Below are 14,228 nucleotides of genomic sequence, written 5' to 3'. Positions count from 1 at the left end.
ACTTGCCTTGCATATGCCAAATACCAGAATTATGAGAGTAAAACATTTCTTCTTTACTGTAAACTATTTAAATAATCTGGAAATTACACAAAGTAATGAGAACAACATTTTAGAAAGGTCAAACATTAGCCTTTCAAAGAATTCTGTAACAAATGTTTCAGATAATTGAATGCATAAGAGGGCAGCAAAAAACCTTTTATTTCAAAATGTCGTTAGCAGGCAATCTCCTGAAGAGGAAAGTCTCTGTTGATGTTACAAAATGAGTAATAAACAACAAAAGGGTACATTAGAGCTGCTGAATGAAATTGAAGTCTTGCAATATGAAAGACTGACTCTCAGGATAATAAAATGAAAAAAGGGGAACATTCTTTGTTGGAAAGAATAGAAATAAGCACTGCTGTGCTTGCGTAGCAAGGATTTAATGTTATTTTGTCTCTCTCCAACAGTATCAACAAGAAAATCATCATAGATAAAAAAAAACAAAAGCTTTAACCATTAAACTCTGGGTCCATTAAACCCAGTGACAGTTTTGTAAAATACATAGATTTTCTCTTGAGCGCCCTCCAATCCAAAATAAATATCCATTCCATGGGTAAAGCCTGTACTGTTCAGCTTATATATGTATTCTCTGAAATCCTCCAGAATAATGATTCTTCCCCCTGGATATGTTACTCTGCAGCAGTCTACATAAGTGCTTCTAGGCTTTCTAGTGGTCTCTTACAGAAGATCATTATTTAGTTTTCCACCTGAATGGCTAACAATGAAGTAGATCTACTGTGCCTCACGAGGTGCATTTAGACCTGTAGGACAGAACACCTCACCCAAACCCTATACAGTACAAATATAAGCCCATGAACAAACAAATCCATGCCCTTCCAAATCAGTGTTAATCGAATGGCTGCGGCAAAGACAGTCATGTTAGTGATAATACAGAGTGACCCGTCTGCCCATAATGTAAATGACTGAATAAACAGATATCATATACAGTGTATATAATCAAAGATCCTATACTGCAAGGTCTAGCCTGTATCGCCTCTTTATGATTTAAGGCAGAAAAAAATAGGTAAAGTGACACTTGGATTAATGAGTCATTATTTCCTGTATATTAATTTTAAATTACTATCTAATGTAATTCCAATACCTCTTTGGTGACAATGAAAACAAATCGGTAATAATCAAAGAAAATTGGAACACATTAGCTTTTTTTAGATTTCAATCCATTAGTCATCTATTCAGTGCTCAAGCACTGTTGAAGCAGTGGCAACCCTTTTGTGCTAATTAATTAATTTCATTAGTTCCATTGCTGCCTAATAGGGAATTTCTTCAGCAGTCTGCATCATCTGTTTGAGTTTCTTTGGCATATTGGCGGTATTTTTTGTACGTGCTTGAGAACGGTCATTCAGAACAGTTGACACAAAGGGATGAAAAAGCATTGATTTCAAGGAAAATATCAATTTTAGTTTTTAATTCCAAGAAACTTTAAAACTTCATTTAAATCACTTTTGCATGAATTCCCTTAGGAAATGATTGATATTTAATCACATCAGCATTTTGAGCAGATGGTCCTATATTTTTACAGCTTCTTTAAATCACATCATGACTCACCTGTAATAACACCTACTGTACATTTAAAATAGCAGCTCTTTTATGTTTCAGTTATAAGTCACATATATTTATTTTTTGAAAATCGCAGGGTTCTGCCCTTATCTCATAATTCTATTATAGCTAGATAACCTTATCCTCAGTAATGCTTGGCTAGATGTAATTCAAATAAAAGTTGTCTCAAAACTATATCACATTCTATACCTCATGACAGAAGTTCTCCAATCAAGCTCCAGAAGTATTTCATTAGGAGCTGCAAGTTCCAAATGATTTAAAAAGCCAAGTCCACCTGCTGATTTCTGTTTCAGAAGAAATAAGTAACCTCACTGTCCCTACTCCACTTAACCATGTCTATATGTGTATTTTTCAAAGGCTTGAGAAAAATCTAATCATTTCTGATACAAGTGGGCATTTCCCTTTCTTAACATATACATTTCCAGAACACATGTGAGCACCCATGTGAGAAAATTAACAGTTAAGATGCAGAGAGAGAAACAGAAATGAAGTAATGAAATCTGAGGTAATTTCAGTAATGAAATCTGTAAATACCACAGATCTTTAACATTCTATAAATCTAAACTTTGTTTTTTTTACTTTCAATGTATTTCAAAGTTCTACAGGGATATAAGGTTATCTTCTTTTAATTTTCACACCAACAAAGTTTTCAGTGGTTTCGTTGATAACGATGCCTGACAGCAAGCCAATTGGTGTCAATTTAGCTCTTCTAAGGAGGATTACATTGTAGAAAAGATAGTTTAATAAGCTTTGTAAGGAATATTAAACTTCATTGGTAGACTGTTCTACATGTGATTAGAATCTGATGAGCCATATTAAAAAATGAAGCACTCAGTCATCATGGCAGTCATAAAATATGATGTGTGTAATGTCTATTGCCAATTTCCATATTTCTAAAACCATAATAAACATAATATTACACTGCATTATAGACCTAGTCTGATTTGTAAAGCAGCATTTTAATATAGTAGCTCAGTGATGCAGTGAAGCTCAAAATTAAGGTAAAGAGATTAATCTAATGTCAGAGTCTAGCTTTCAACAAAGGTACTGTACCAAATGGCTGTTTTGAAGTGCTTCACGGTGGTGAAGTCCACTGTACTTTCACAAGGAAGTCTTAATTCAGTATTACTATATACTATGCAGTAATTACTACTACGGTAATTACTGTAATAAGTAACATTCACTAGTCAAACAAAGGACAGAATACAGTAATTTATGTTTTAAACTGGGGAAGATGAAAGACATCAAGTCTCAGTTTAAAATCAATTTCATATTTTGTTTTTTTGTCAAAATTAAAACACCTGTACTGGAGATTGGAAGTAAACCAAATAATACTCCCTCAGTTGGATATGTGTTTTTCTCTAAAGGTATGGTTAATCTACTTTACTTCTGAAACATGTGCACAAATCGTCCAGAACTCTCATAAACAGGCTTTGGGTTCAAATCAAGGATGGAGATTAATACATGGTTTTAATAAGGAAATTCCCTTACCTATATCAGCATCACTATTACCACAGACAGAATGACATAAACATTTGTTTGACGTCTTTCCATTGTTTACCATAGTAATTGAGACCAACTTACTATACTTCTTATCTAATCCCAGTGGAAATACAGGTAAGGACAATAAACTTCACTATGGCATTCTAAAAGTCTACTTCAGGGTTGAAGTTAAACATTCCTTCTCCTCATTTTACTCCTTCGTCTATTACTTAATCTTTAAAAGCAATATCCAGTTAATTCGCTTCTGCAGTAGTACAGTTTGAGACAATTTTGATAAAGAGACATTAAAATCCCTCGTTTGGAATTCATTAATTCACCAAATTTGGTATCTTCAAATTACATTTCTACATTAAATATGTTGGAAATATACACGTGTTTTAATTAAAGCTGAATCTGTATCTGTTCTGCGTGTGTTTTTTTTATGATGCAGAATATAGTGATTATATTATAGGGAAAAATAACATTACACTATGCATAAGATCCCACCCTCCACCCCTTCAAAACCAGTGGTTATAAGCCTCAGCACTATTGACTTAAACAGTTTTTAAAAGCAGCATTGATTAGATTGTATGCACTCTGTAAGCACTTCCTTTTTTCCAAGTTACTGTCAGAAGCGTCATCATGGGTAACTTTAGTTGTGTTTCTACATAAGGGACTTTTGAGACCCCACAGGTCTGCTGATTGATGTGCACAAAGGTTTAAAGGTGAAAGCTCTTTGGCTTTAAAGTTGCTTTGTTAAATAAACTACCAGTACACCTTATTGTACCTTTTTAACTGACAAGGTAATGAGGAACACTCTGCTGTTGTTGTTGCAGGTGTCAATATACCTTTTAGTTGGCTGCTAGCTTTTCAGTTTGTGCCCCAAAACCTAACTATTATGTGAGGAGCCTTGAAATACCTGATTCTTTGCATTTCAAGACTTTTTGTTCCGCCTTTTTGTCAAAGGCACTTATGTGGCACAAAAGGAGCACTGTACCCATTTGAAGAATTTTTTGTGTAAACTGTAGCAAAGGTGAAAGTTGCATAAGCAGCCATCCTCCTGGATTGTAATGTTTTAAGACTGCATATAGCATAAGTAGTCCATCCATCCATTTTCTAACCACCATTCAATTCCGGATTGTAGGGAAGCCAGAGCTTATCCTGGTAAGCAACAGCCGGAAGGCAGGATACACCCTAGACAGGACTCCAGTCCATTGTAGGGCTGACACAGATACATACACACTCAATTTTCCTATTGGCTAATTATCTTACCAGTATTTGGGAGGAAACACCCAGAGAAAACCCACATGCACATGGACAGATACGCAAATAGCTCTCCAGGTATTTAATGGAACCCAGGGCCCCAGCTCTGTGAGACAGCAAGGTTAACTACAGCGCCATCGTGCCACTCAGCTTAAGAATTATATTTCTCAATTACTGTATATTCCAATCAGGAATGTTCCCAATATGAGAACTGTGAGTCTCTGAACCCAAAAGAATGAGGGCATTGACACTTCATCCTTCTATGAATATGTTCCTCATAGCTTATGGTATTTTATGGAAATGAATAGTTTGCTCTAATATACCATGTGTATAGTGAAAATGGCATATACTGTACAGTATGCGTGTTTTAAAAAGAAACATCTTTAAAGTTTATGGGGATTTTTAAGAAAGCGGTTGAACATGGGGCAGTTAGTCCTAGGAGATGAGTGAGTGTCCAAAGTGGAATGTAAACTCCACCTGAGTCACTGGGGATTAATGGAAATTGACATTAAATAGCTCTTCAACTTTCACAGTGCTAAGCAGGGCAACATGAATAGTTTAAAGAGGTTTCTAATTCCATCTAAATTGATATACATGTCAACATTACCAGCCACTTAAAACAGTATTGTCCTTATAAAGACTCATCTATACTGCAGGATGACATGGCTAACATAAAGAAGTGAAACAGATGTGTATTTAAAACATGTCATGAACAGGTTTATTATGAATTTTAATAGCCTCAGTATTGTGAAAGATAATAATAATAATAATTCCCTACACTTTTTTAGCACTCCACTCAAAGCACTTTACAGGTAATGGGGACTCCACCACCACCAATGTGCAGCCCCACCTGGATAATGCAACGGCACTACATTTCAGCTGTCAGTGGGGAGGAGAACAGAAAGGAGATATACAGTATACAGTAGAATGTATATATGTATATTCTACTGTATACTGTATATCTCCTTTATGTGCCCAAAAAAGACAAATAAAGTTCTTTCTCATGTAGCTTTGTGATTGGACAAAGATCTAATTTATATCCATACCCATAATGAACTGTACATACTTTGCCTTGTAACCTTTCTATTTTGTGAAATGCTCAAACTGAAGAATTCTCGAGATAAATTACAGTAAATCACTGCTAAAATTAAAGAGAAAAAATGTTGAGTTCAATACATATTTTTAAAGCACCTCTGGCAGGAAAAAGAGCTACAAGTCTCATTGTATAAATGTTTACCAACTTAGGAGCCTGGTGTGGTGCAATTCTAGCCCATTCTTCATACCAGATTTTCTCATGTTCTGTCACAGTTCTTTGGGATTACTTATGGACACCAGTTTTTAGGTACTGTATTTCCACTGAGTCTCAATAGGAGTCTGGTCCGGACTTTTACTGGCCTTCTCAAGGAAATTCACTTTTTATTTTTAACTCTAACTTTCTCCTTGCCCTGCTGCTCCGTGTGGAGGGACAGTTTGATTTAGGTAATGTCTGGGTGCCTTCCACTTAGTGATCAAGTTCTAAGAGATATTAATATTCGTGGTTGAATATTTGCTTGAAATTCTCTACTTAACTGAGGGCCCCTTGGGTCACATGACCTTAGAACAATAGATGCTTGGTGGGATAGGCTCCAGCTCTCCTGTGATCCTTATCGTATCGGATAAAGTAGAAAATGGATGGGTGGATAACCAAAAGCCTACTTAAGTAATCATGTGTCTTGGTAGGTAAATTTCCGTAACTATATTATATAGGTTTGCCACGGGAATGGATTTGAAAACTTAAGACTTTTCCATTTTTCTTTTATATAAAAATTATTTATTTTTACTTCTTTTTGTTTTTTACTTTGATTGCATGGAGTAGGTTGTGTAACCCATATTAATTGCTACTTCATGACTGCAAGCTTCAAAGTAACGAAATGTGAAGTTCTGAATACTTTTGCAAGGCACCATATACAATATGTACAGTACATATACTGTACTGCCTTAACTGAAATTCATTGTAAATGTTACATAAACTTTCAATATACTTTGTTGTCTGTCTAATGTAGAAAGTAATATTTCTAAGACTCTCTAGGGATATTAGGCAAGGCTTTTATCTAGTGATGCTATTGCCAAGCACTCATGCTAGAAAAGTTTAAACCATCTTAAAACTATGGTTCATACAGGAATACAAGTACTCTAGTTATAGATTTTAATTATATGGCAATATGCTCTGCTACCTCACTTGCTAATGATTGTGTGGATTAGGAATGTGTCTCACAAAATCTAATGGAAAATCTTAACTTGCAAGTAATGTCAAGACACATCTCCAAAGAAAGATTTTAAGGTTAAGTTTTTGCTTATGTTATCACAGCGTGCTTATCATCAGAATGTGAACTTTTGAATATTTCCCTTTTTTTGATTTTCTATGCTTTTGTGATCATATCTAAATTCGAATATCCCTAGTTTTATTACAAATTCTAATAAAAACAGAACACAAGAGGGTTTAGAGTTCTAAATGTGAACAAATTATTTAATTCATTGCCATTTAGACATTTCAGCTAGGGTTCAAGCAATGTAATGTTAGATGTAAAATGTATTGGCTGACTACAGCTTTAACAGGCTGTGGGCATTATGCATCAAAACTACTGACATCATGATTACTGACAGACAGGTAGATGGAGTGTGTGTGTTAAACAACAGAGAGTGCTAATATCACAATAGTTTTGCTCTTTCAATAGATGCAAGCACTGAGCGTTTGCACCATGTACCATAGCCAGAGTCAGCTGATGCTAATGTTTCTATTTTTCCACAAACTCCAAATCCAACCTTACAAGTTCACTCAAAATAGAAAAATTGTGCTAAAATATATTTATAGAACTGTCTGCTACCTCTCTAAATTATTCAGAAATGCTTCTAAAATCTGAGAATCAAATCGTCTCACAGCACTTTTCTAAGTGCATGGCTAGAATGTATTTAAGTCAGATGTTTGAAAGTTGGTGAATTCCTTGAAGTTTTTTAATCTGTACAATAGTACCTTCTAAGTAAGGCTACTTTAGGTTCCAGTATTAAAAATAAGTCTCATTTACTAAAACCTTTAAATTTTTCATGTGTAAAAAGAATTCTTGGGTTTTCACTGTGTAATGCAGTCTCCTTCCATCACCTACAGATATACTGTACAGGTTAGATTTGGCTGTTCTCCTGAAAGTTTAACCCCCCATGAGAAAGAGGGCTGGTATTGTTACCCAACCTTGAGTGAAAGGGGTTTGGTGCCTCTCTCCCCTATGTCTCTCTCATAGGAAAAAAGATTCCACAACACAATACAATACATCTTGTTTGGCTCTTAAGAGGAAATCAGAAATACTGTCAAGAATCAACTATATTAACTCTGTAACCTTTGAACTTGTATCAAGAGGAGTTTTGTCATGCTGTAGGTACTGGTAACGTTTTGCTTATAAGATCATCTTCCATTTGAGGAAAACATGCTGTCACAGAAGCTGCTTCTGAAACAGCAGTCATTGGGTAGAGGGTAGTGTTCTTCTATGTCATTTTATTTATTCAGTATCATGCCAGTGTTCAAGTTAAAATAGATAAATGACATGTGTTAGTTCTCATTCAGTGGGTGGATGCCCCTGATAATATATAATCAGAGTGAGTAACATGTTAACACCATGACTTTCTTATCTTTCGGCTCTTGCTATGAATTATCCATGATAAATGGAAGATTTCCCGGGTTTGTATTCTGCAGTGGCTGTCATAATGGTAATCTGTGGTATTGTCAGAGAGCATTACTTCCTAGATCAGTACATTTAAATAAACATTAAAGGTTATTGTAACTTTTAGATTTTTAAAGTGACAACTTATTTAAGCATCTATTTCCTTGCATGCCATTTATTTAGTACTGTATTTCCAGATGACTAGTTGAACAGGTTTATGAGAAATGGTGTTTTTAAACAAGCTGTCAGGAAAAGCCCGTTATGAGAGCTTGTTTTGATAGCACAGAAATTACACCCACCCATCGAGCTCTGCTTTCTCAGTTCAACCAATGAAAATCTCCCCATTTTAAGAAGATAAGACTGTGCATTGTCGAAACAAATGACACATAGAGATGTAAATGCATATAGTCACTCTTTTGGAACATTCCAAACATGTCTAGTCCCAGCCAGCACTGATATTTCCAGATTTGTTCTGAAACGTGTTCTGAAAATGTTCAACTGTGTGGAAAAAAACATGGATGCTGCAGATTGGATTTCTGACAACATGGTCATAGTATTTCATTCTGATAAAAAATGTTCAAATGACAGGTATAAAATATTCAGCTTTCAGTTAATCAGCTGTATTTTAACACCACATGTACTGTACATCTTTAATTTATTTTTTCTTTTTGTTTTATTATGCTGCTTTCTTTGTGTACTGTACATCTAGGCTTTGCTAAATTTGCATCATATTATAATTTTATACATTTAACATTATGACATTATATGTTCTATAGTACGCATAGAAAACAACATACTGTATACAGTACATCAACATACAGTAGCTGTGGTGTGTGATTCAAGTTTTTTTTTTCTACCAGAAGGTCTGGAAATAGCTGAAAATATGGCATCTTTGATCCCTGATATCAAAATTTTACTTGACATATTGAACACTGATGACTGATTCATCTTGTTGGTTAATGCAATGTGGAGACTGTAGCTCTTCTCAATTTTCTTTGCTATCACTTCAGTGTTCTAAACTATTTGATGATACGTGTGGGTTGCTACTGTTATTTATTTTCAGTGCTGTCTGATTTGCAGCTGTATACTGTAACATATCAAGTCAGTTCATTCACAGTTGCTCAGGAAATTATTTTGTAAAGAAATGTAATGTCTTGGATCACGTGATGTATTTATGCATGTACTTTAAAAACATTAAGAAAATAGAAATTCCTTTGGTTGCTTTTTTTAACTTTTATCAAAAATAATATATTATAATATTTATACTGTATATCAATTCCATACATTAATATTATGTCTGCAACAGATTCTGTCTGCCTGGAAATGATCTAAAACAGTTAATACAAACTTGTAATAGGTTTAGATTAGCAGTGAAGCATTTTCTTTCTGATAATATATTTACACAGCAGGTGGAAATGTGTACAATGTCACTTTATATATAATTGTCTTCACTTTTGAAGTTATTTAATATATGAGTAATTTGCCATTCTATACCTACTTTTCAGTATCCTAAAAATACAAATGTGCAATATTTTTAAATAGTTTAAACTTCCATCTTTTAGAAATACAAAAAAATTGACACAGAAAAATTACCAATTTCGAAAAATACAGCCGCACTGCACAACAGATTGTACAGCATAGGTAGAAGCACTAGACTTCGCTTGAATTAAGAAGCCAATTTTAATAGACCAAATTATACCTGGCTAAAGTGAAATGTAGTCTGGATACCCTACAAACATAGTTGTGATTTAATGTGTGATTAAAATGTAAGCACCTCCTAAGCATTATTGATCACCATAATTGGTTTTGGATTGGAAATTGGGGTGCAGATGGAAGAGTGTCACATGCTGTTCCAAAATGTCGCTTACAGCAGGACCCAATTTTCCAATATTCATTAGAAATCCCCCATCTCAGTGTTGAACTGGCCCAGCCTTGTTTAGCATTTGAAATCTGATAAGATCAGGCTATAATGTCTGAAAAGTGCTTCAGCAGACTGTTAAAATGTTAAATTTGTGTTTTAAAATTCCATATCTATTCACTTCTTAATATTGTACTCAAAAGCATACTGTGTAAACACCACACATATTCCTTTGTGTTTCTAACCATTGTACAGAACTTTAGACCCTTGATATCTAAGCAACAGCAGTCATTAGCACACAGACACAATGAACATGTTTGTGCCAATTTCAGCATAGATTTTTTTCAGCAGAGCCTAAGTTTTGACTTTTGTTCACTGTCCTATCTCATTTTATTACTTCTCATAAAGGCAAACCTGCCATGTAAAACTGTCAAATCTTGTAGAGCATTCATAGACAATTTCATTTTAATATATAACCACTGGCATAAACTTAGAAGGTTTTGCTCTCATGAGTTGGGAGGTAATGTGCATTTTCACCTTCATATTGTGGTTTTCAAGAATTCATGAACCTGTCTGTGCATTTTTATTAGTATTTTTTTCTTATCTGCCCTTCCATTACTTAATTATTGTTTCATTAAATCATTCATAAATACATTTTCAGTGTAGTAATTATTGGTAGTACTCTATTCAATATCTTATGAACTGTCTTCACCTCAAAAACCTCAGAGAGAGATCAAAGAAGCAAGACTTTTGCCCATGAAATATTCCCATGTTTATGTGACACAGGAAGAATGTTTGATTAGATATGGAAGTGCAGTGCATTCATAATTTAAGTTGACTCCTTTTCATGGCTCATCCTATCTACTTTCAAGGTGCCTCTGTCAAAGCAGAACAAATGGTAACATAAGGTAGGGTACTGCACAGAATCTATTGAAATGCAAAGGGACTTAGAAACATTAGTGACAGATAGTAATGACTAGTAGCTTGACATAGGTTATCTGTTGGCCCTTGAGATTGCCAGTGATGATAGAGCTGGGTTGTTGTGGGTAAATAAAATGAATAGTACTGTGGTTGGTGACAGACTGGACTGTGGAGACCTGTTAAGATATCCAAATGAATAAAAAGTGCCAAGGAAATTCTTAAATCTCCACACTGAGGCTGAAAAACAAGGTCTGAACATTTCCTAGCACGTTAAATGTGACTTAAACAGAATTATTTCTTATTGATGTAACTGTTTCATAAATTAAATTAGTTGAATTGCTAATAATCCACATAATAGATTGATTATTATTGAAGCCAGGCTCACTAAAATAAAGAATGTTCCTTATTATATGTTCACTGAAGTCTGATTAGCTATTCCTTTGATTTCATGTAGCGCTAAAAGCAAATTAATTGCATATGTTCTTATATAGTAATTAAACTTTCATTATTTAATGCTATATGTTATAAACTGACAATGACAGGAGTTTTATTTTCCATCACTTGCAAACCATGAATATAGATTTACATACATTACATGGCATGCTAACTGAAATATCTTAATTGCAGAAGATGGTAGTACAGTATGAGATTTGTACTTTTGTGACATCACAGTATATACTGGACAATTGCAGCATTCCATCTATGCCATTCTCTATAAAACATTTATCTTTTGTCTATTTATTATCGGAGTCTGAGATTTTTTGTCACTTCAATTACTCTTCGCAACAGTTACTCTTTCACAAAAATGCCTGCCATGCATATAGATTAATATTACAATATTGTATTTCAAAAATGAGTCCCTGACTTTGATATTAAATAAGTCTTTGCAGAGACTCTATGAACCACTAGTAGGAAAAAAGCACATGAGGCAAAATACTCATTAATCTATCAATGGGGTCTGTATTGTAAAAACTAAGCAGAAACACAAAACCCTCTCTTAGAATGAAACAGAATGGTGCTTTAGTATTCCCAGCTCTGATTCAAGACCTGCACTTGCTGGAGCAGCACTTTTTTTCTCTCCCAGTTGATGTTTGCTGGTTTTCCCATCAGTGCTGTTCAATCTATTTTATGACCTGGTTCCTTGGCTGGTGAATTTTCCCATTCTTCTTGTTCTCATCTCCTTGTTTCTGTAACGGAGCTAGGTTGTGGTGAAACGGATCCGATGCAGATGCAGGAGACCTTGGGAGGTGAGTAAGCGAACAAAGCAAATCTAGGAACTGAGCCGTTGTCCAAAGGCGTAAGGTAGGTCAAGATCCGGTAAAGGCACTGGTGGCGAACAATCCAGAACGAGAGACAGGTTCGTGGTCGAAACAAGAGTGGCAGGGTCAATTCCGAAAATAGTCACAGGTAGCAAACAATCCAAGGGGCGAGACGAGAACCGAAGTATGAAGGCAAAAAGGTGAAGTCAGAAAAACCAGTAAGGCAAAAGGGAAAGAAACGCTAGGTAGAGCAACAAGAAGTGAACTCAATACCGAGCAGTGATATACGTGTATGGGAGACTTAAATAATGCAGCCTGCCGCACAGCGTTTGTAATTATCACCCTGCTGCTGGAACTGCTTAGACCTCTTAGGAGCTGGTCTGGGCCGGTTAGTGGTCATGACAGTTTCATAGTTCTCTGAGGGCAGAGAATAATTAGTATTTATTTCTGTCCTTCATCCCCATACTTCCACAAGTAGGAGAAGGCTTAGTGTATAATATTATACATTTATGGTTTGGTTTGTGAAGAGGGGGATCTGGAAGGCATGGTGGCATCATCTCACAGTGTCGGGACCCTGGTTTCAATTCTGGACCTGGGGTGCTACCAGTGTGAATGTCTGTCCTTGTTCAGATGCTCCAGTTTCCTCCTACAGTCCAAGAACATGTTGTTAGCTTAATTGGTTTCTGGGAAAATTGTTCTGAGGTGTTAGTGTGTGTGTCTGTGTGTTTGCCCTACAAAGGACTAGTGTCTGCCAAGGGTGTACCCTGCCTTGCATCTTACTTCCTGGGATAGGTTCTGGCTCCCCCAAGCTCCTGAATAGGACAAAGGTGTTAGAAAATGAATGGATGGAATGGATGGAATAGGAAGATCTGGCAGTTTCTGTGTAATACTAGATGCTACATTGAAGTAAAATGACATACTGTACATATCGTACATCAGAATGGATTTTATTCATCCAGTGCTTATCAACATTGCTTCTTTTAAGAATGGAGCCCATGTCAGCTGGGCTCCCCACATTATTATGTGCTGTAGAAACACTTCAGGTTCTTGGAATATATGACTGATATTAGATGATTACTTAGAAAAACGTCTGACGAAAAAAGTTCATATTTGGAATACAAAATTTAAATGTAAGCAAACTTTTGGAGACTGCCGAATTAGTTCAAAATGTTAAACAATAGCAAAAATAACAAAATAAAGAATTTTAAAAAATTGCATTAACTGAAGAATTAATTGAAGTATGCAGGTTGGTGTAAGCATTTTTGCATGAGCTATACTGTATTTAATCACTGTCTTGCTTTAGTGACAGAGGTGGTGAGGGAAGCCAAAAAAGATTCATTTTAAGTGACCCCATGTTCAGTGAACAGGCCCATAGCTTTGTCAGAATCACATACAAAAGTAGCTACAGTATCACAAATATGCGAAAGATAATGTATGGTTAAAAATTACTGATTGAGTCATGTACTTGAATTGAAAGTTTGGTCTCAATTTGATTTTATTTGTTTTATATAATTTTACCCCTGCATTTGTTTTTTAAAATCACTTATGTTATATACAAGGTTTTGTCAAAGTATGTGCAGAAGATTGGATATAAACTAAAATCCTTATTGATAGAGCCATTATCCTGACTGTAAAATAACAAGTAAAAAAAAGTACAATAATTAGTATAGCTATTTACTAGTCTCCCCCTTCCTCATTGTTATATGAATACAAAAGGTGGGATAATAACTGTATTTAATTCAGCAAATGATAATTATCAGTGTCTGTGTATGACTGTGCTATGTATCCTGACATGAGATGGTCATCCGGTTAGTTTTCTGTTGAACAGTGTGATGCTGATGCCTTGCATTACCGAATACAGGTATTTGGATCTAGAAAATAATTGCTTGAATTTTTTGTAGTTCCAAACTGCAGACATGATTTGGGTTTCTCATGTGCAAATGTTACCTTCATATATCTATTTATAATACACCAGAGCTGCCAGCCTCCTAGCTTGATTTTTGCAGTCACAACTCCTCATTTGCATAAGGTACATTGTCATAACCATCAGCCTTAACCTCTGTCTGCAATAAATCATTACTACTTCAGTGCGCATACTGTATGTAATTTTCAAAGTCAGAGACAAGAAAAAAATTACCA

The 14,228-nt window shown here is 35.2% G+C and overlaps 1 protein-coding gene across 5 annotated transcripts in view; it reads left to right on the top strand.

Annotated features, from left to right (window-relative positions):
- The window catches only part of spock1 (SPARC (osteonectin), cwcv and kazal like domains proteoglycan 1), a 253,417-nt gene that overhangs the window by 195,146 nt on the left and 44,043 nt on the right, over positions 1-14,228 (top strand). For 2 of the 5 annotated variants that reach the window (XM_069196149.1, XM_069196147.1), the window contains one exon: positions 12,033-12,077. The exons of the other annotated variants lie outside the window; for them this stretch is intronic. In XM_069196149.1, the coding sequence (XP_069052250.1) occupies positions 12,033-12,077 (45 nt within the window). The remainder of the gene's footprint in view (positions 1-12,032; positions 12,078-14,228) is intronic. 5 annotated transcript variants of the gene reach the window in all.

This window comes from Lepisosteus oculatus, chromosome 11 (genome assembly GCF_040954835.1).
Source record: "Lepisosteus oculatus isolate fLepOcu1 chromosome 11, fLepOcu1.hap2, whole genome shotgun sequence".
NCBI lineage: Eukaryota > Metazoa > Chordata > Actinopteri > Semionotiformes > Lepisosteidae > Lepisosteus > Lepisosteus oculatus.
This window is presented reverse-complemented; position numbering and strand designations above follow the sequence as displayed.